General features: G+C 35.7%; 1 protein-coding gene across 3 annotated transcripts; it reads right to left on the bottom strand.

Moving 5' to 3' along the window:
- Positions 1-2,335: 2,335 nt before the first annotated feature.
- On the bottom strand, positions 2,336-7,994 carry LOC121989534 (putative disease resistance protein RGA1). 3 transcript variants are annotated; one of them, XM_042543634.1, is made up of 4 exons: positions 4,149-7,994; positions 3,015-3,337; positions 2,605-2,715; positions 2,336-2,518 (listed from the first exon to the last, which is right to left on the bottom strand). In XM_042543634.1, the coding sequence occupies exon 1, from the start codon at positions 7,917-7,919 to the stop codon at positions 4,437-4,439; it is 3,483 nt and encodes a 1,160-aa protein (XP_042399568.1). In that variant the 5' UTR covers positions 7,920-7,994; the 3' UTR covers positions 2,336-2,518; positions 2,605-2,715; positions 3,015-3,337; positions 4,149-4,436. The 3 variants fall into 3 exon arrangements, with proteins under 3 accessions (XP_042399568.1, XP_042399569.1, XP_042399567.1); XM_042543635.1 differs by having other exon boundaries at positions 2,336-2,715; positions 3,015-3,172; positions 3,236-3,337; XM_042543633.1 differs by having other exon boundaries at positions 2,336-2,715; positions 3,015-3,172; positions 3,241-3,337.
- Between the last annotated feature and the right edge of the window lie 12,007 nt (positions 7,995-20,001).

Below are 20,001 nucleotides of genomic sequence, written 5' to 3'. Positions count from 1 at the left end.
CCAAGATTTAGGGGTTACTTTGTTACTTTTGTATAATCGGAAATGAAATGCATTTTTAAAAAAATCAAATTTTTAAACATTATATTAGTATCTCTCTGGACATTACAATAATTATAAGGCCAAAGTTGACTGTAATTGTAACCACACCATATAAATATATTTTTATGTAGGAACTAAATTATCTTGCACGATTACTAGGAAGTCAATCTAATTTCCTTTCTAATATGCTAGTTTTTCTCACTTCGAATATACAATGTCTAAACTCATCAATTGAAATCCTTGTTGATTATATGCTATCTGGAAGAGTTGTTACAATTCAGTAACTTTCTGCACTTTATCATGCGTTTTATTATCTATTTTCTGTTAAATTTTTACCTTTCAACAATGTTATCCTATTTAAGATGCATATAAGCTTGTCTCTTTCTCTTTTGGACTTCATGACCACAAATGATAAATTTTTATAGGTTACTTGTGATGGTGGACCGCCATTTATTTGATTTTTGGAAAAAGTAAAACAGGAGCTTGTCCAGAAGGTTTAAATGTTTAAATCCATTTATATCAAGCAGGGGTTTCATATGAAAAAATATCAAGTCTAACTTAGGTTTGATATGAATAGATTTATATTTTAGTTAATTTTTTATAAAATTTTAACACATCTAGAGAAGTCGAATTATGCAATGGACGACACCGTTGGATTCCTTACCGTCTCAAAATCCATAAAATCTAAAATAGTTACATTCTAAGATCTCTAAATCGATCAGTGGATTTTGATCAAAATCTACCAATTGACCTAGACATGTCTGATTGGATCTAGTTCCGGTCCTATGAATTTATAAAATTGTAAGGAGACTAACAGTGTCGTTCATTGTATATTTCAACTTCTCCAGATATATTAAAATATATCAAAAAAAAAATAACAAAACCTAATACTCATGGGCCTAAATGAAAAATAACAGACCCAACATGAATGCGTAGCACTGATTGAAGATTAAAATAGAAAGATTAGTAAATTAAGTGTGCCCTTTGATAAATACTAAAATATAATATGTCTTTTTATTAATTCATAAATTTAAGTACGTCTTTTGATAAATTACCGTAGGGAAAATGCTTGGTCTTCAAGTTTTAAAGGACATTTTTCAGAAAGTATAAGTGTTTTCAAATTTCACATGTTTACTTTCAACACACAACTTAGAAGACATTAATCTGCTTTTGATAGGATGTAATCTGTCTTGTAATGTAATCAGGATTACATTACAAGGTTGATTATTTTGTTTGGTTTAATTTTAAACTTGTAATGTAATGTAATATGGATTACAAAAGGTAGTGAAGTTTTGTAATCTGGATTACAAAACAAATACTATGTAATCCGATTACATTACGAGATCATCATTTAACCAAAATTTAAATGTCGAATATACTCCTAGTCCTCCACGGCCGTCGCTCGCCGCCACCCGCGACCGTCGCTCGCCGCCACCCGCCACCGGTGACCACCTCCGGCCGTCGCTGACGACCACCTCCGGCCGTCGCTGACGACCACCGCCAGCGACCACAGCCGGCTGCCGCCGACGACCACCGCCGCCCGTGACCACCGGCGACCACCACGCCCGCCGTCGCCGCCGCCGCCGCCAGCCATCTCTGGCCGCCGCAGCCGACGGTTGCCGTTAATGGTGCATAAATTGATTTGTAAAATAATGTACGCTCTAACGTTTAGCATTATGTTGACATAATTAAATTTAAATTATAATGAACCTTTTGAATTTGTGATTTTAAAATTATTATAATTATGGATAAAACAAGGGAGTTTTAATATGAGATAGAAATTGGGGAAGAAATAAAGTTTGCGGAGGTTGACCGTTGGCCACGCGCTTAACCCTGAACACAGTTTCTTGTGTAACAAATGTATCAATGCTTCTCTTTTAAAAAAAAAACAAATGTAATGATAAATGATTCATCTAAACATTAATTAATCTCTAACAATGAACATTAGTTGAATTATAGATTTGCAAAGATTCAGTTAGATACTAATGAAATCCACAATTGGTATTAGATAGAACAATGATCAAATGCTTAGCATTTACAATTAAATATGTTAATGACTTACAAATTAACTATGTTAATAAATTACACGCGGCACTTGTGAGCACTTGTGTTATCATTTCTATGTAATCATATCCTCCAAATGGGATGCGTAATTAAAGGATACTAGATTTTTTTGACCTGTCATGCACGAGCACTTCTTAATTTATCCTAGTGACCGATGAAAAAATTCTGTGAGTCAAGCCGGTCACCCCAGGACTAGTCAATAAGACTAACTGAGTTCTTTTGTTTTTTTTTTTTTTGTTTCGATGTTATCATAGTCTATACATTGCAAGACAAAGAAATTGGACTAAGACAACGTCAAGAGAGGGAAACAAATGAACTCGCCATGTTTGGTTGATATTCTTTGAGAACAATAGAAAAGCAGCTCAAGAAGTACACAAATTTTGCTTCTTTGGTGGCATCGTTCGATACTCCTGCACTGTGAAACCACATAACAGTTTCTTTGGTGACATCATTCGCTTTGTATGCATGCGAGAAGCTCTTATAGCAAGTTTTGAATCAAACCGAGTAATTGTGGCAGCTATAGCTCAGTATTCAACTTCTGTGGATGAGTGTATCGCAAAGTGTTGTTACTTGGAGAACTGATGGAGTTGGAACCACGAATTACAACATATGCTGTAATAATTAAAACCATTCAAAATGTTATTTCATATTGTACATCGGATTTGAGTATATAAATGTGTGATTTGAGACGATGAAATCTACAATGGTGCTAAAGTGTTCTCAACTTTCTCCTAAAAGAACAAGAAACTAGGACAAAGATCTCCAACTTTGTAATTGAAAAAAATGGTTTCACCCAACTATTCTCACATGTGCATTCTTTGCTTGATTATTAAATAGCATGATGTGCAAGAAACTAATTAATTGGAAGAACATAAATTCAATGAAAATCTCAATATGAAACTTCATCTCACCTCCACAGCAAGGATAACAGCACTCTCGGAAAGCAAGACATTGGAAGGAGCTGTGAGGCGTACCCTTCCTGCACATCGAGCTGTCCACCTCCCCTCTCCCCAAGCTCTGCTATCGCAGCCACAGCACGCTCGGATGCTTCTGTGTTCAACGTTGATTCCTGTTCCCAACCGCGCTAAAATTGCACAAATTAAACACCACCGGACGAAAAACAGGACCAGACCTTACTTGCAGCTGCGGCACGGCGTTGATCCTTATTAATGGAAGCGCCGGAATGAAGAAAAATTCAGACGTCAACCACGCACCCTGTCCTCTACCATAGCAGCTAGAAGAACACCAAGCTCCAGATGAGTGACCAAAAATAAGGTTTTGTTTTGTTTTTGTTGGATAATAATAATAAGCATGTGAAAAAAAATAGAAAAACATAATAATTATCAGAAAATTTATGTTATTTATTTATTGCATAATTATACACTATAAAACAATAAAAATTTCCTATATAACATAGTAAACATCCTTAAAAAGAGAAAAATCATAATATATCCAACAACAGAGTAAGTCATAATGTGACATATAATAAATCACATACGTGAACAACTTCATAATCCACAACAGATGTACCTTTAAATAGCAATAATGATCTCATGCTCAGCCTCCCAGGAAATAATTCAATCTTATTAAAAAGGATGGTAACAATACTATATTATATAAGTGATTTGAGGTTTATCCAATATCATCTTACCAATTATTTTAGGAGTATTCAATCAGTATTATCACATTTGAATTACAAATACATTTGTGTTGCTTATAAATTTGTTACACTACATTTTATCAAGATATAAGAATTCTAAATAAGTGGCTATTTTTTTATGAGAACTCTGAAAGCTCTAAGATTCTACCTTTTTTTTTCCGGACTGAACAACCTTAGCATATCAAGACTAGTATAAAGTGTATGAGTTTGAACACTATCACTTTTCAATAAGTAACTAAATTAAATAAAAAATAAACTTTTATATAAAAGAAAAAAGAAATCATGTTGTATCCCAATAAAGAAGCAGTTTAGCCATGCAATTATAGAAATACATATAATATAATGATCTATTGTTTTATTCAATTAAAATGATTTTCAAAATTACCTTTGGAATAATGTTCGGCTGAATCTGAGGAACCTATAAAATAGGTCTCAGGCGGGCTCAGTTGGTAAAGTGCACGGATAATGACTGTAGTAGTCAGGGTATCAAAATTTAACAGAGAATTTCAACCTCATGCACTTGTCAATTTGGATTTCTGTTGAATTCCCTCTCAATGGCGTGGGAAATTCATGAGGGGGCTGCTAACGTGGCAGTAGTACTACGTTTTTTTTAAGGAGCCTATGAAAATATCAATGTGTGATACATGTGAGATGATCGGCTAAGTTGAGGAGCTTATATAAAAATAGTTAGCAGATGTGAGATGATAGGCCAATCTTCGCCTGTCTCCCTTTCGCATCTTTCTTCCAGCCGTGGGCAATTGATAAGTATCAATTCACTCAACTTAGGCAGATCCTTCAAATCCCTTGGCACCCTTTCTAATCGTGGGCACTTCTCGATTGTTAGTGAACGAAGAGACTTGAGATGCGGCAGCCAGTCAGGCAAGGTCGTGAGATTGGAGATTCCATTTATGCATATGCCTTCTAGCACAGTATGACTTGCTGCTTCTGCTATCATCAACGACTTCAATTCATCACAACAACAAATACTTAATTTTGGAATTCTGAAAGTAAAGTTATCTGATCTATGATCATGTGCACCGCATAGAGACAAGTCTTTGAGAGTGTGCAAGTATTGCAGTTGCCCAAGTAAATTGACTTTCTTGTTACAAATCTCTATTTCGAACTCATCTACTGAATTCAAGATTTGTATGAGTTCTTGTGGCTGCAATATTATAATTGGACAATTTGAGAGCTGTAGAGAACAAAGAGAACTAAGACGCCCCACTTCTGAAGGGAAGGATGCCAAATTATCACAATTGTCAATGGTTAACGAACGAAGCATTTCTAGGTGCTGCATTTCATCCCCAGGAAGAGACTGGAGTTGCCTGCAATTTATAATTTCTAATTCCTTCAAAGATGTGAGGTTTCTGATGCAGTCACTTGGAAGAGATGTCATGTCATTCATACCATCCACACTGAGAACAGAAAGAGAAGTTAGCCTTCCAATACATGAGAGTAGGCTCCCACTACAGTATGATATATCAAGGTGTTGGATTGTAGGAAGTCTCGGCATACTTTTCAATTTGAAACAATCGAAAACCTGCAGCAGCTGCAGTTTAGGGAACAACTCATCGACACCATGAGACTCTGACCATTCCTCTAAATTATCCATCGAAGACAAGCAGAGTTCTTGAAGGGAAGGAAATCCTCCGTACCCATGGAACTCAGCACCCATATGTGTGATGTCACTGATAAACTTTAAGTCAAGCTTCTTAAGAAACTGCAGATTTCCAAACGGAGGAATATGTTCACAACTGAAGCATTTTTGAAGGTTAACTTCAACCAAATTTGGCAATTGTGACTCCATCAACCATGTTGGAAATTGTGGACTCCCATAGTTGGATATGGTTAACTGCTTTAAACTCGTGTTGGGACAAAGATCATCCAACATGTCCTTGTCATATCTGTCTGAATTATTAAACTCGATCCACAGTGCATTAAGATCTTGATTCTTCAAGATTTTTCTTCCACCACAAGAATAATTTGTAAAATTTTTGGAAAATTTAATTGTCATTCCTCCTTGAAGCTTCAAATCCTCAAGCTCTATAATTGAGCATGCACCAATTCTGTCCCCAGCAACAAAGAGACTTAAACTTCGAAGATTAGTAAGTCGAGATAATCCACTAGGCATGTGTGTCAATCTAAAATCACTTTCAAAAAAACCACATGTTAAATCAAGATCCCGAAGGTTTTGAATATTCCCTAACTTTTTTGGTAGCTCTTGAAATTCCTCATTGAAACTGAGATTGAGATACTGTAAATTGGAGAGAAGGGTTATGGAGTCGGGTAGAACTTCAATATTATTGTTAGATAAGTTGAGGTACCTCAAAAGTATCAGATTTCCTATTGACGTCGGCACCTCTTTGATGTGATTGTAACTTAAATCTAACACCCGCAAAAATTTCAGTTCTGAGAAGACTTCAAGCAGATTGATACTCAAACCTGATGATGGATTTTGGGCCATAAAGGTGCGCAAGTACAATGGTCTCTTGCCTAAGACCTGAGCCATGCTTGATTCCTCTCCTCCTTGTATTTGCACATGATATGTTCTGTTTCCAACATCTTCCACCGAGTCTTGATCAGAATTCCAATATGCATTTGCAGATACTGATCGTGCCAGATCATGCATCAAATCATGCATTGTGCAAGCATCTTCACAATCAAGCTCATTGGAAGGTTCCCAGGAAAAATCTCTATAATTACGCTTCCTAATAGATGCTGAGAGAAAGAACGACTTATTTACAAGTTCATCAAAGACGTTGTTGCCAATTGTTTCAGCATCAAAATTCTTGTCCGAGCGTACAAAATCATTTGCTATCCATAGTTTTATGAGTTCATCCTTTGCCATCTTATAATTTTTTGAGAATAGGGAGGCAAATGCAAAACACTTCTTTGACCGTGGGGGGAGAGCGTCATAGCTCAACTTTAGTATAGCTAACACTTTATCTTCCTCATCTCGGAGTTGCCATATTTCACTCTTCAATACTGAGGACCAATAAGTCTCATCTCGAGTGCCACGGAGCATGTTACCAAGAGATATGGCAGCCAAGGGCACACCGCCACATTTCTCAACAATCTTTTCACCAATTTTCACCAGCTTTTGATCCACTGCTTCGTCTCCAAAAGCAAATTGTTGAAACAAGGACAGACAATCATCTTGGGACAACTGTTGTAATTGGTGGGTGGTATTGGATGAGCCCATAATTTTAGACACCTGTTGGTTACGGGTTGTCACCAAAATTTTGCTTCCCCTCACCCCACATGTCAAGGCTGCTTTTAGTATGCCCCACTTTAATGGATCTTCATTCCAGACATCATCAAGAACGAGCAGAAATTTCCTCCCAGATAGTGCTTTTTCTATGTTCTGTCTCACTGAATCTATTTGTGAGATGTTGACTGGTGCATCAGTAGCTGCTTCTAAAACAGATTTCATTACCTTTGCAGGGTCAAATTCAGCCCCAACAACTGTCCACATTCTTGAATTTTCAAACTGAGCTTTCACCCTCTCATCATCGAAAACATGCTGAGCAAGTGTAGTCTTCCCCAAGCCACCCATCCCAGCAATGGCAATGACCTTCACTGTGCCATGGTTGCTTTCATCATCATCATCCTTTGTTAACAAGTCGACAATCTTATTCCTCTCTGGTTCTCTCCCTATAACAACAAAGCTATTGCGGGAGTGGGTCTCTCTGTAGAGACGTGGTTCCGACGTGCTTTGTGGCAAATCGAGAAGAACGGACTTTTGCAGCAAAATAGAATCCAGACTTTCTGTTATAGCTTTTATCATGCCACCTATCCTACTCTTAAAAACAACTTGATTATTAGGAGAGAAGAAATCACGCACCAGCCTTAAAGAAGTACTGTTTGATCTCTGCTTCTTCTGCAAGACTGTGGTGTCATAGTAATCCACAACATCCTCGAGATCGTAGGCCAAGTATTTGAGCTTCGTCAGCAAGATCTTCACAGCAGCATCAATAAAAGGGCGGGAGTCAACATCTTGGATCACCGCGTCAATGATCGCGGACAACTCCTTGAGCTTCTTCATCTTCGTTTTGTTACTTGCAGTTATTGCCTTGAGTTTCTCGTCGAGTTGGAGGAGATCTGACACATTCTGGACCATGAAGCGAGACGCAGCAGTTACTAAAGCTGCTTCCATAGCTCCGGATGAATTAAGGATGCACAAGTTGTTGGGTGTGGATCTGGCTAGCAGCTTGGAGGAGAAGGAAAAGAGAAGCAATAAATAAATAAATAATTTGCAGGACGATGACTCCCGCTTCCGGTCTTTCTTTATGATGGATTATTAAAAAGGTATTGGATTATTAAAAATGGTTGGATCTCCAACCAGATTGCTTACAAATTCCAGCTGGCCATGGCAGTGATGTGGGTATTCATTAAATCTTCGTCGTTAACGCCGCAGGCATTCATAACAAATTTCCAAGTCCGTTGCTTAAAAGAAACGCTTCATGTAATTATTTTGGGCCTCATTAGATTTCTAAGAGATCTATTAAAAGAATTATATTTAAGTTTAAACGGATTAAACAATGCGATCATAATTAGAAGGGTACCTACAGTTGGCTAGCTTGTGTTATAAAATCCGAAAGTTTTACACAATAGTAAAAGATGGAGGATAGACACGGAGGATAAAATAATTTTAAATATAATTCATTCATAATAAATCGTCTATTTATAAGTTAATATAAAAATTACTAATTTAGTAACACTTAATTATACTCCATTGACTTGATTATATTAACTAGGATGTTAAACGAATCGAACTAAGCTCAAGTTAGCCTAGGTTAAGCTTGGCTCGATTTATACTGGCTCAAGCTCGAGCTCGCTCGAGCCCATAGAGTTGAGATTGAGCTCGAGCTAAAGCTTAATTTTTTTATTTTTTAATTATTTTTTAATAAATAAATTAATATATTATATATTATAAAAATATCTATTATTACTAGCTCGATAAACTATCGAGTCAGTAATAATTAGGCTCAAACTCGGTTCGATTTCTAATCAAGACGACTCGAGCTTAGCTTGAGCTTAATCAACTTAGAGCTCGAGTCGAATTTTGACCAAGCCACTCATGATCTATTCATGAGCGACTTGATTCATCTGTACACCTAATATTAACCACTAACTCCACAATTTAACTATTATCTCATTATCCCTCATCCACTAACTCCATTATTTCACCACTAATTAACACATGATAATTTCCTTTGTCAACTCATGTATCCACTACATCACTGACATTAAATTTTATCAATAATCTCTTCTTTAAATTGATGTAATAATCAATTTAATAAGTGTTCAAATTTTAAAATTTCATCTAGTTGGTAAATACCAACTAGTTGTTTGAGCTTTTGAAATATAGAAAATTTAAAAGACTTTGACTAATATATTAGCAATTTCATTCTTGCTTCTACAATACCCAAAATTAATGATTCAACATTTATGAAATTCCTTATGAAATAGTATCTCACATCTATGTATTTAGTTTGACCATGTATGCTAAATTTTTAGAAAACTTTATTGTTGAAATATTGCCACAATAAATCTGAGGAGATCCATCCTCCTCAAAATATATTTTTTTAAAGATTTTCTTTAGTAAAATAGCTTTACAAGCACAAGATATTATAACAAAAAACTCAACTTCAGTGGATATAATATGTACCAATAGATTGTTTCTTCGATGACCATGAAATAACTCTTGTCCCAACATAAAAACATATTCATATATATTTTTTAATCATTTAGATCTCATAAATAATCACTATCCGCAAAACAAAATAAATTGACTTTTCCCCTTTTTTAGAATAGCCCAAATTCTTTAGTATCATGCAAATATATAAAAAAAATCTTTGCAACTAAGGGATGTATCTTTTTTAGAATAACCCAACATATGTGTCTATTAATCATACTTACAACATATATTATATCATGTTTTGTTGTTATTATCAAGTATGTTAAACTCCTCATTATTTATTTGTAAAATGTGACATCAATCTTCTTTTCTCTAATATCTTTGTGTAACAGATGAAATGTTTATAGGATTACAATTTTTCATTTAAAACCTGTACAAGATTTTGAGAAACAAAAAATTTAGGAGAAATTTGCACCACTTGAATATCACAGAAATAATGATGATACCAAGATCGTCATTTCAAATGCTGCCATCATAGAATTTTTAAAATTTGCAAACATAAATGTATTATTTTTAGTGTAAATTAAGTCAATATTTTTCAATCTTAGTGAAGAGTATATTCCTAAGGACATTTTTTAAAATCCTTCCTTTAAAAAAATAAATGCCTATACAATTATATCGAGAAATAATGGGACTTATTTTAATCCATATAGAATTTTTTAAATTTATAAATTTTATATTTATTATCAAATTTCACATGATCGTTGATTGATAAATATACTTTCTTTCAAATCTACATAGAAAATTGTTGCACTTTTTCATCATCATCGAAATTTATAAAAAAAATTATTTAACACCATTTTGATTATATGACTAGGTGGCTTTTATCAAATATAACATCACAACTGATGACAATTTTCTTAATAGTAGGATTATATATTTATAAATTTTTGATATATTATTCATACAAAAAAAAATACATTTTTTACTTCCGTTGGCTATTTTATTTCTCTTTTCATCTTTGTTATCTATCTCCTTTCACAACTATAAATATATTTTCATCTTTGTTATCTATCTTCGTAGTATGTCTTTCTCCTTTAGCATGTCATACCAAAGTTTGATCTTTATTTTATTTTTTAAGTTAGTATAACATTTTGATCTATAATAGTTATAACTATTATAACTAATTTGATCTTCATTTTATTTTTTTTCAAATTAATATAACATTATGATGTATAATGATCATACCTATGACATTTATAATACTCAATAATAGATTTAACTGTTGACTTTATCTATAAAAATAATATTCTTGAAGGAACACATAAATACTCTTATAATATACTTTTAGTGAAACAAAAATTTTAATGACATCACTGTTAATCATCCTATAAAGTGATGTTGTGTTAAGCCCTTTGATATTTTTGTAATATCATTATAAAATATCAATGAGAATTTCAAAAGTGTGTCAATTTAGAGATATAACCACAGTACCAAATGTTAGAAAAGAATCAGGTTTCAAGAACCTTTTTATATACCTTATTATTTTCATAAAAAAGGATAAATATAAATATCATCTAAATTCATTTATATTGACAATTATAAATATCTTATAATTTATTATAAAAACAATAAAAATAGTCAGGAATATAATTTTTAAAGTCATTTTAAAACACTCCCAATATATAATGACGCTAATAAATATCATTTATAATATTAAAGATGATCACTAATATTTATTTAAAATATGTAATCAAACTTAAATTTTACACATGATCACAATTTATTCATCACTTAAAATAAAATTTAAAAAAAAATCAAAATACAAATTAAAATGCTAACATATATTTTTTTATTCATCTAGCAACCATTTGAATCAAAATTACAAATTCAATACCTATAATAAGTTTTTTACATCCAAAACTAACTACACACTAATAAAATTCACTCAAAATATTAAATTTTAAAACTAATAAAGTCTTCTAAAATAAAAACTCAACTAATTTACCATAGATCATCTTCAACCATCATATTATAAGCAAAATCCAAGACTAGGAACTTTTCCTCGTAAATCAAATGGACAAACACCTTCACCAAGCATATGTACCTAGTTAAATACTCTTCAGCAAAAAAAAAAAAAAAAAAACTTCTGGCCTACTTCTAATTTGAACATAGGACTTCAATGTCCTCGAAGCACATTACAGAACCTAACCTGCAATGCACAGAGTAAACTAGTTGTATCGTGACAAAATTGACTTGAGTAGAAGCACCAGTAAAAGAACCGCATCTAAAATAATGGTGACAAAATTGACTTGAGTAGAAGCACCAGTAAAAGAACCACATCTAAACTAATTGTGACAAAATTGACTTGAATAGAAGCACCAGTAACAGAACCGCATCCAAAATAAAGCTAACTGGAAAAATTATTACTCAAAGAAATTAAGGACATCAGCAACTTATCAGCTAATTGATCAACAAAAAGCACGAGAGCATGTGAAGAAATTGGTGCGACACCAAAGTGCAAAATCTAAAGGATGCCACAAAAGAGTAGGTTAGCATGGCAATTAGTAATAGCAAAGAAGAACCACCTTTTATGATTTTAGTTATGTGTTTAGAAACCTAATGTCCCGGAGAGCTGATATGATATATGCAGAAACTGTGAAGAAACAAAGAAGCAGCTTCTGGACAAAAGAAAAGCCCTTCGAAGCAGAACATAACTAGAGAACAAGAAAAGCACAGTACAATTCATGTAAAACATTGAGGTCTTTTAGAACTTGAGTATGCTATAATTATGCAGTTTAATTCTTAAAGTTCTTTTGAGGTCATTTAGGCGAATAAAATGGCCAAGTAACATTTTGCTATGTAGTAGTAGTCAGTCGTTAGTATGCAAGACAGAGTAACAAAATAAGAGTTGAAGGACTATGAATCTATTAAACAAGCACATCAAGCTATACTGTTATGAACAAAGGGCCGGTAATAATTAAACAGAGCTGACTTTGAAACTTATAATTTATGGCAACATCTGGGTAAGTGATAAGTGCAGGCTTTTCAAACTCACAAAATACAATAACTGATACGAGGTCAAGTGTTGTTGAAAATAAAGGTTCCTGAGGTTGAAAGGAATAAGAACAGAGTTAAAGAGTTGCAAAGTAAAAAAAATGATTTGGGCAAGAGTACATCATGATGATGATCTCAGTAAAACTAGGAAATGTCACAAGAACCTTGACCTGATAAATAAGAATAAGATTCTGTATTTAATTTTGAAATACTAAATAGTCTCCATGACAGAAGTAGGTAGAACAATTAAAACAAACGTGTAAGGTTATTGAAGGTATAGAACCATAAAACCTGATATATTATAAAATAGAGCTGTTTCATTACTGAATTAAGACTATATTGTCTGAATGCATCCTCGGGGTCTGACTGCCAATCCCCATTTCAAAAAATTGCCCTTACAAATGTTAGGTTTACTGATTCAATTTTCAGTGTCTGCCAGTCAGCTTATATAAGTTAACTTACAGATAAACATAAAAAAAATAAGAACTTTATAATAGTAATGTTTTAAAAAGAAATAGGTTTTACCTGAATTATTGCTTCCTTAAGCTCTGTATGCAAGCGAGATCCTATGTCTTTGATACTTATAGGAGGCCATATAATTTCTACTCTGATGGCTGAGCTCAAGGAATCACGTATATGACTTGATTTTAATCAAAATAAATACCAACAACTTCAAGATTTATTAGTAATAAGCATAAATAAAGGTAAGTGTTAGTAATAAGTTATTTCAGTCTCTTGCAAGCAATACCAAAGAAAAGATAAAGAAAATCCTATATAGATTAACTCATGATACAGGAAAATATTCAGTGTGTTCTTCCATGTACCTGATGTATGAAAACTTTACATTTGAATTCTATCTGAAAATATTTTTGTTGAACCAGTATCTTTGAACTGTTTTATGACCTTCCTACTCTAGCATTCAGTCATACAGCTTTCTAGCCATAATTCTTGCTAATTGATCATACCAAACAGTAAGTTGAATAAAATTATAAAGTGGATAAAAAATAATTTTAAAAAATTAAATATTATACCAAATGAGAAAATTTTAAACTATCATACCCAAAGAGAAATAAATAAATTATCATACCAAATGAGAAATAAGCAAACAATAATATATCTTTTCTAATATATTAAATTAAACTTGATATGGAATAAAAATAAAATAAATAAATTATTACAGAATAAGACTTGCAGCAAAGAGATAACCAAGGAAATTGGAACCTTGGCTCTTTTTTTTGGATATGAGATTGAATTTCAATATTTGAGTACCTTTGATCGGAGAGTTGACTTTCAATTCGTAAAGGATAAGAAATATGGAATGCGAGAAGGAGCTGGATCAGTTTCTTTTATCCTTCAATAACAATAAGAGAGAAGTAGCAGATGTAATCACCCTCACCAGATTAGCTTGAGTTAGCAGGCGACGGAGGCCAATCTGCATCCTTTTTCTGCCTCTTCAATCAATCAACTATCTTTTGCCCACTGATAAAGTGATTTTCTAATATAAATTTCAATATTTGTTCCTTTTTTCATGTTGAATAATTTTTTTTTCCTTATGAACAACTTTAAAATTTATTAATTGAAAGTAGGCTTGTATCATTGGCTTCTGCGATAGAGTAGATAACAAAATTAAATATTGGTATTATACATCGATCAATTTTCTCGACAATGAAAATATCCTCTACCTTGTCACGAAGAATTTATGTTTTATTGATGATTAAATAATTAATAACATTCTTTTAATTTATGCATTTCAAACTTTAAACCAAGTGCTTGATACTAGCCTCCTTAATATTTCTTTTTTATGGAATCACACATCTTTGGTGGTATCTATATAGAAAATGGTTTTCAAAATTGGACGATTAATAATTTAGAAGAAATAATTGTTTACTTTAAGATTCTTTAATTTTAATGTTTCATGTGCTATATCTTTTGTGCATCGGTTAGTCTGATACCTTTTGTTGGTTCTACCACTACAGAAATGCCCAATATTCTTTGAATCTAAAGAAATTTACTATGAGCATACTTCACTGGGCACACTGACTGTCAAGAAATGACTGGTGTAAAATTTTGAAAGTCATGACTCTTCTCCAGCTTTTCCCAAGGAAGAGACCACTTCTGCCACATCGCTCATATTACAACCTAAAAATATTAGGCGAAGCATCTCAAAATCTAACCTTTTTTCCACCAAAACAAGCAAAACCATCATCGATTAGTAGGTCTTCGACAGGAGAATCACGTGTTGATAGAGGAAGAGGATGAGATAGAAGGCTTAGGAATTTCCACCATGGCAGACGCCTTCGGATCTACGATGAGGCGTAGTTAGGGGAGTGAGTTGGGAATTCCATCGACTAGAAGAACTTTCACTACCAGTCTTAGGATCTTTATCTAGGGGCGGATCTATTATAGGATTAGGTTGGGCCACAGCCACTCCGAAGGTGGAAGAAGAGTTTGGACTGTCAGTCAGTTGATCACGCTGCCCTGCGACGACATCTTAATGTTGCAAGCTAAGATACACATCAATCCGCCCTTCCCAAAACCTAAACCTTCAGCTCGCGATTTAAAATCTTAAATCCATCCACGTCTTTATCAAACGGCTACAAGAATAGAGCTATTAGATAGGTCAATTCGTGGCAAGACAAGTTGACTCGTCGCAGGGCAATTATTTGGCAAGGCGAGACGGATCAACCCATCATCTTGGTGGATTAGAAATTTTCCAATTCAACCCAATCTAAAGCGGATATAGTATGTTAGCCAGGCTAACTCATGGGCCCATCAATTTTTTAAAAAAATTAAAAAAATTTCATATCTTCACCATTTTACTTTAGAAGGATTTCATCAATTAAATATATTCAAAACTAGATAGTTTAAAAGTAAATGGACACAAATGAGTACACATATTTGATATAAAGTATTATTTATATTTTAAAATTATAACAAAAAAAATATAATAAATTGACAAAAAAAAACAAGATAGATCTGTTACCTTATCAGCCTCCTGTATTGGTCCCATGGATATGGAGAGAGGTACATGCGGGTACATAAGTCATAGGCTCATAGTGAGGTAAACCTTAGATCACCAGTTCATGAGAATTGATGTCATTACACCAGAGATACTATACGTCCACCGTCTATGTTACGCCCTGGGGGTTAATAATGTAAAATACCGAAAAAGGACGAATAACCACAAGGGCATTTTTCAGAATTTTTAGAAAATTTTCGAAAAATTTTCAGAACTCGTATGACGAGTTTACGGAGATAAATATTGGGCCCCGGGAGAGCCTGTTTGGGTTACCCATTTAAGCATGGAAATGTTTGATTTTTCCTTTATATTGTATTTTCTTTTGTTTTTCTCTTTCTTTTATTCTTCTCCGTTTCCCTTTTCCCCCGCGTGCCCGACCCTCACTCGACGCCTCCTCGCGTCGAGTCTTCTTCCCTCGTCGAACTCGTGCCCTAACCGCCACTTGACGGTTCCTTTCTCCCCTGCGTTCATAACCCCCGGCCAAGGGAAATCTCTGAAGCCTCTGTCGATTTCCCTCCTCTTCCCGTCGCCCCTCGCCGTGGAGATCCCAGCGCCGACGCGAGCTTCTCCTCCTCTTTCCCTTCTTCATCGCGCCGACGTCAACGCATGGAACCTCTTTGCCGTGCCCTAGCGCCGGTTGTCGCCGTCCTTGTGCCCTAGCACTGTCGCCGACCACCAAATTCGACCGAGCCGCCATCTCTTCTACCCTTGTTGTGAAGGCCACCAGGGGTTTTCCCCTCGTGAGTTTCCTTCCTCTCCAAGATGTGCCCTAGCAGCATGGTCTCGCTGCGCCACTAATTGTCGGATCCCTGGTCGTCACAGACAGTAAGAGAGAAATAGGTAAGGTGCATAGATTGTTATGGGATTAGGTAGTTATTGGCTGTGATGATTCTTGAGTTCATTCTGATCTGGAGACTAAAATGCAGGTGTTGGCGATACAGATAGCACCTAAAGATAAGTGGTGTTTGGTGTTGAAGGTAAGATCCCTTATTTAAGAGTTGTGGATTTAGATTTGGGACTAATGCAGATACAAATGTGTTGATGGTGATGTAGGGTATTTGATTTAGAGGGCAGCACCATTTACCTCGCTTCGGTTAGGTTTACTGGCAGCAAGTTGTCTTTGGCTGTGGATCACCGGCTGAGGTTTCAGAGTTGGGTAAGTCATGCTCAGTATTAGGTTAAGTATGGATGGGATACATTCTATATTGGAATTGAGTTGATTATTTGAATTAAGGCATAGTGTATCCAATTCTAAATTTCTTAATTTGATTAGGATTTAGTTTAGTTAGTGGATGCATGATAGAATTAGCTAAACTAAACATTGTGATACAAGACTTTGATTCGAGACGGTGTCTCGACGAGGGATCTATTTCGGATACGATCCTCTTATTGGAGGCGGGTACTTTGACTTATGTTTTTAGATATGTCATTTGATATGCATAGTAGTGTTTTTAACAAATAGTAATGATTATGTTTCTTATCTGCATCGGTTGGTCACTACCCGATATGTGTTACATGATTGTTTTGTTATGCACTTCATGTTAGTACCTACCTGATTATACATGCTTATAGGCATAGTGATATAACCATACTTTATTATGTTCAGGACCTAGGTTTTTATACCTTATATGATCTGTGTACTTAGACCTTTGATTTGATTCATTATCCTATGGTACACATTATGTAGAGATGAATATGTTCAGGATATTTCTATGCTTAATATCATGGACCATCTTGCATGATTGCATGCTGTGCGATAGTCGGCTCCATTATTGTTGAGCACATCGCCAGTTACATAGATCTACACACACCACCACTCATGGGTTAGTGGTATATCAGGTAGGGTGTGTGACAGTTCTGCTGTTAGGCTCCGCTGGTCCGGTGACTCAACGTGGTAGCTGGCAGGCAGTTCTACTTGTTAGGCTCCATTGGTCTGGAGACGCATCGTGGTAGTCGACAGATAGTTTTGCTCTGTTAAGCTCCGTTGGTCCGCTCATGGGTAGTGTGACGCAGCGTGGTAGCCGGCAAGGATCCCTCCTCTGGACTTGCTTAAAGAGATGAGAGCATTACGCTCCCTCACTTATGATTTAGGGTAGGAGGATAGGTATATTCCGACAGCATCCCGTCCACTCGGTCACTCATTATGAGCAGTGATGGCAGAGTGCACGGTTGTCACAGCCATACCCACTCGGTCTCACCATCGTGTGTGAGATGGTTGACTGGCAGTAGGGGTGATCAGGACATATCATTGGAATCATACGCATTGATGCATTTATTGCTTGTGTTTACTGCACTTGTATGCTGCATATTGGATGGATGCATTTGTTTGACATGCATGCAGGATTTCTATACCTCTCGATTTATTATCCATACACCAGGTCCTAGTTAGTACAGTTGTTCTCCTATTTATTTTAGTTGCATTTATCCTTCTTATATCAGGAGACTGTACGCATGATTAGAGTTATTTATTATATTTTTTACTATGCATATCAGTAGTTACTCGCTGAGGAGTTGACTCACCCTGTGGATATTTACTATTTTCAGGTTGAGGCTGTCCGGAGGAGTTCCAATCGCTAGTCCCCTGCAAATCGCGAGGATGTGTGTTTTTGTCTTTTGGTTTTCTTATTACTATCTAGACTTGTTCTGGTTTTTGACACTTGGATATTGTATGTTTTTATTTTCGATGGGCTTTATTGGATATGTTTTGCTACATGCATGCCTGGATGACAGAAAAGATGAGTTCGTTGTGATTTGTGTGTTTATGGGTGTAGTGGAGTAGGATATCAGATTTGAGCTTTATGGGTGTAGTTGAGTAGGATTTTTGACTTGGTTTTTCCTTATCGTTGCATTCATTTAGTTTTTTACTATTAACTGCATGGATGCTTGCTTATTTTACTTTTATGTTATATGTATATTCCGGTCGTGTTGGTCGAGGTATCTATATGATGTAGTAAAGTTTCAGATTATCATCCGTACATGCTGTCGAAATTTCTTCTGACAGAGACTCCCCGGGGCGTGACAAATAAATTGACATAAAATTTATCTTATATGTGTTTCTCAATCCGCGGATTAACTCGTAGCTAAACACTCTTAGTTTAGACGGCTTTATTTATTTTTCATTACGAACGTAATTTAGAAAATTAATGTATTTCAACGTTGAATACTATTTATAAAATATTTTTATTTAAATTTATATAATAATTTTCTTGTCGCATTCAACTGGAATTGGAATCTGTCTGTTGATAAAGTCACCAATATAAAATTGGACAGTGCGAAATGGTCAAAATCTGAGTAGCAGACTTTGTCATTTAGATTTTATACTAAATGATTAGAATGTGGCCATTTTAAATCGTGCTTCTAATGGCAGCGACTCTGCTCGCACCTCTGCTAGCGGCGGTGATTTATTCTGTGAATACAGAATTCGGTGAATCGGCAGCGAGAAGAAATCAATTTGATGAGAAGTCCCTCGCCGGGAAAGGTGTTGTCTTTATCGTCCCAGAATCCCTTGAGCTCGTGATGGATGGAAGCGTAGAGGTTGAAAAGCAGGTAGTCGGTGGCGTCAGGGCCATTGAAGCCGTCGTAGATGCTGACGAAGACCCACCCGTGCTCCTCCGAGACGACCACGACGTAATCCTCCCTTGCCTTACTCGGCTCCCATTGGATGTTACCCTCGACGGAAACAGGCATGTCGGACCACTGCGCTTTCGTCTTGGAGCCCCTTGATGGGCGCAACGAGGAAACTCCGGCCATGTGTCGCGCTGGAGATGGTTTTAGAGTTCCGCTTGGTGATCTCACACAAGAGAGAGTGCGCCACGGCAACACGGCGAAAGCGCCTCGGAAGACCATGGGAGAAACTACGCTGAAGGTTTCCGGAGATAGGGAAACCTCCGGTGCAGCGTTTACTTTTGTCAGTCGCAGTTCCAGAGGGTGCTTCTAACCGACGAAGCGTTGAAGATGATTGCCCAAGGTCATGTGAGCCTTGGCTTCTTTTGCACGGCGCATTAGCCTCTGTTTGGATGGGGTGAGGTAAGGTTTATTAATGGAAGGGGATGGAAGGGGAAGGGAGGAAAAGGAAGGGAAAGTAATATATTTATCTTACCCTTGTTTGGAAGGGAGGGAAAGTTTATGTGAGAGGAAAGGGATGGAATGAAGGTTAAATATACAAATTTAAAAAAATATCCTCTTATTTTTTTAATAAATCTGCATGTGAAAAAATAAATAAGGATATAATTATAATAATTTCTCCTTACCCTTCCTTACACCCCAATTTGGGGTGTAAGGAATTTCGCTTATTCCCGAGCATGCAAGGGGAAGCTTTACCCTTCTCTCCCCTTCCCCTTCATAGCTCACTCTCTCCCAAACAAGGGTAAAAAGTCATTTTACCCATGTTTATCTTTTCCTCCCCTTTACTCACCTCCTCCCAAACAGAGGGTTAGTGTCATTCTAGAAGCACAGTTGTTGCTATACCGTTTGGTCTCCCCGAGCCCTTTCCAATACGCCTGTATTCTCTTCCGGCGGTCC

Source organism: Zingiber officinale, chromosome 6B (assembly GCF_018446385.1).
Source record: "Zingiber officinale cultivar Zhangliang chromosome 6B, Zo_v1.1, whole genome shotgun sequence".
Lineage (NCBI taxonomy): Eukaryota > Viridiplantae > Streptophyta > Magnoliopsida > Zingiberales > Zingiberaceae > Zingiber > Zingiber officinale.
Note: the sequence above shows the minus strand (reverse complement) of the source record. Positions and strands in the feature narration are given on the sequence as shown.

What these genes read in the sequence shown, in the direction of transcription:
- LOC121989534 (XM_042543634.1), bottom strand. Translation starts at nt 7,919, where the DNA reads ATGGAAGCAGCTTTAGTAACTGCTGCGTCTCGCTTCATGGTCCAGAAT.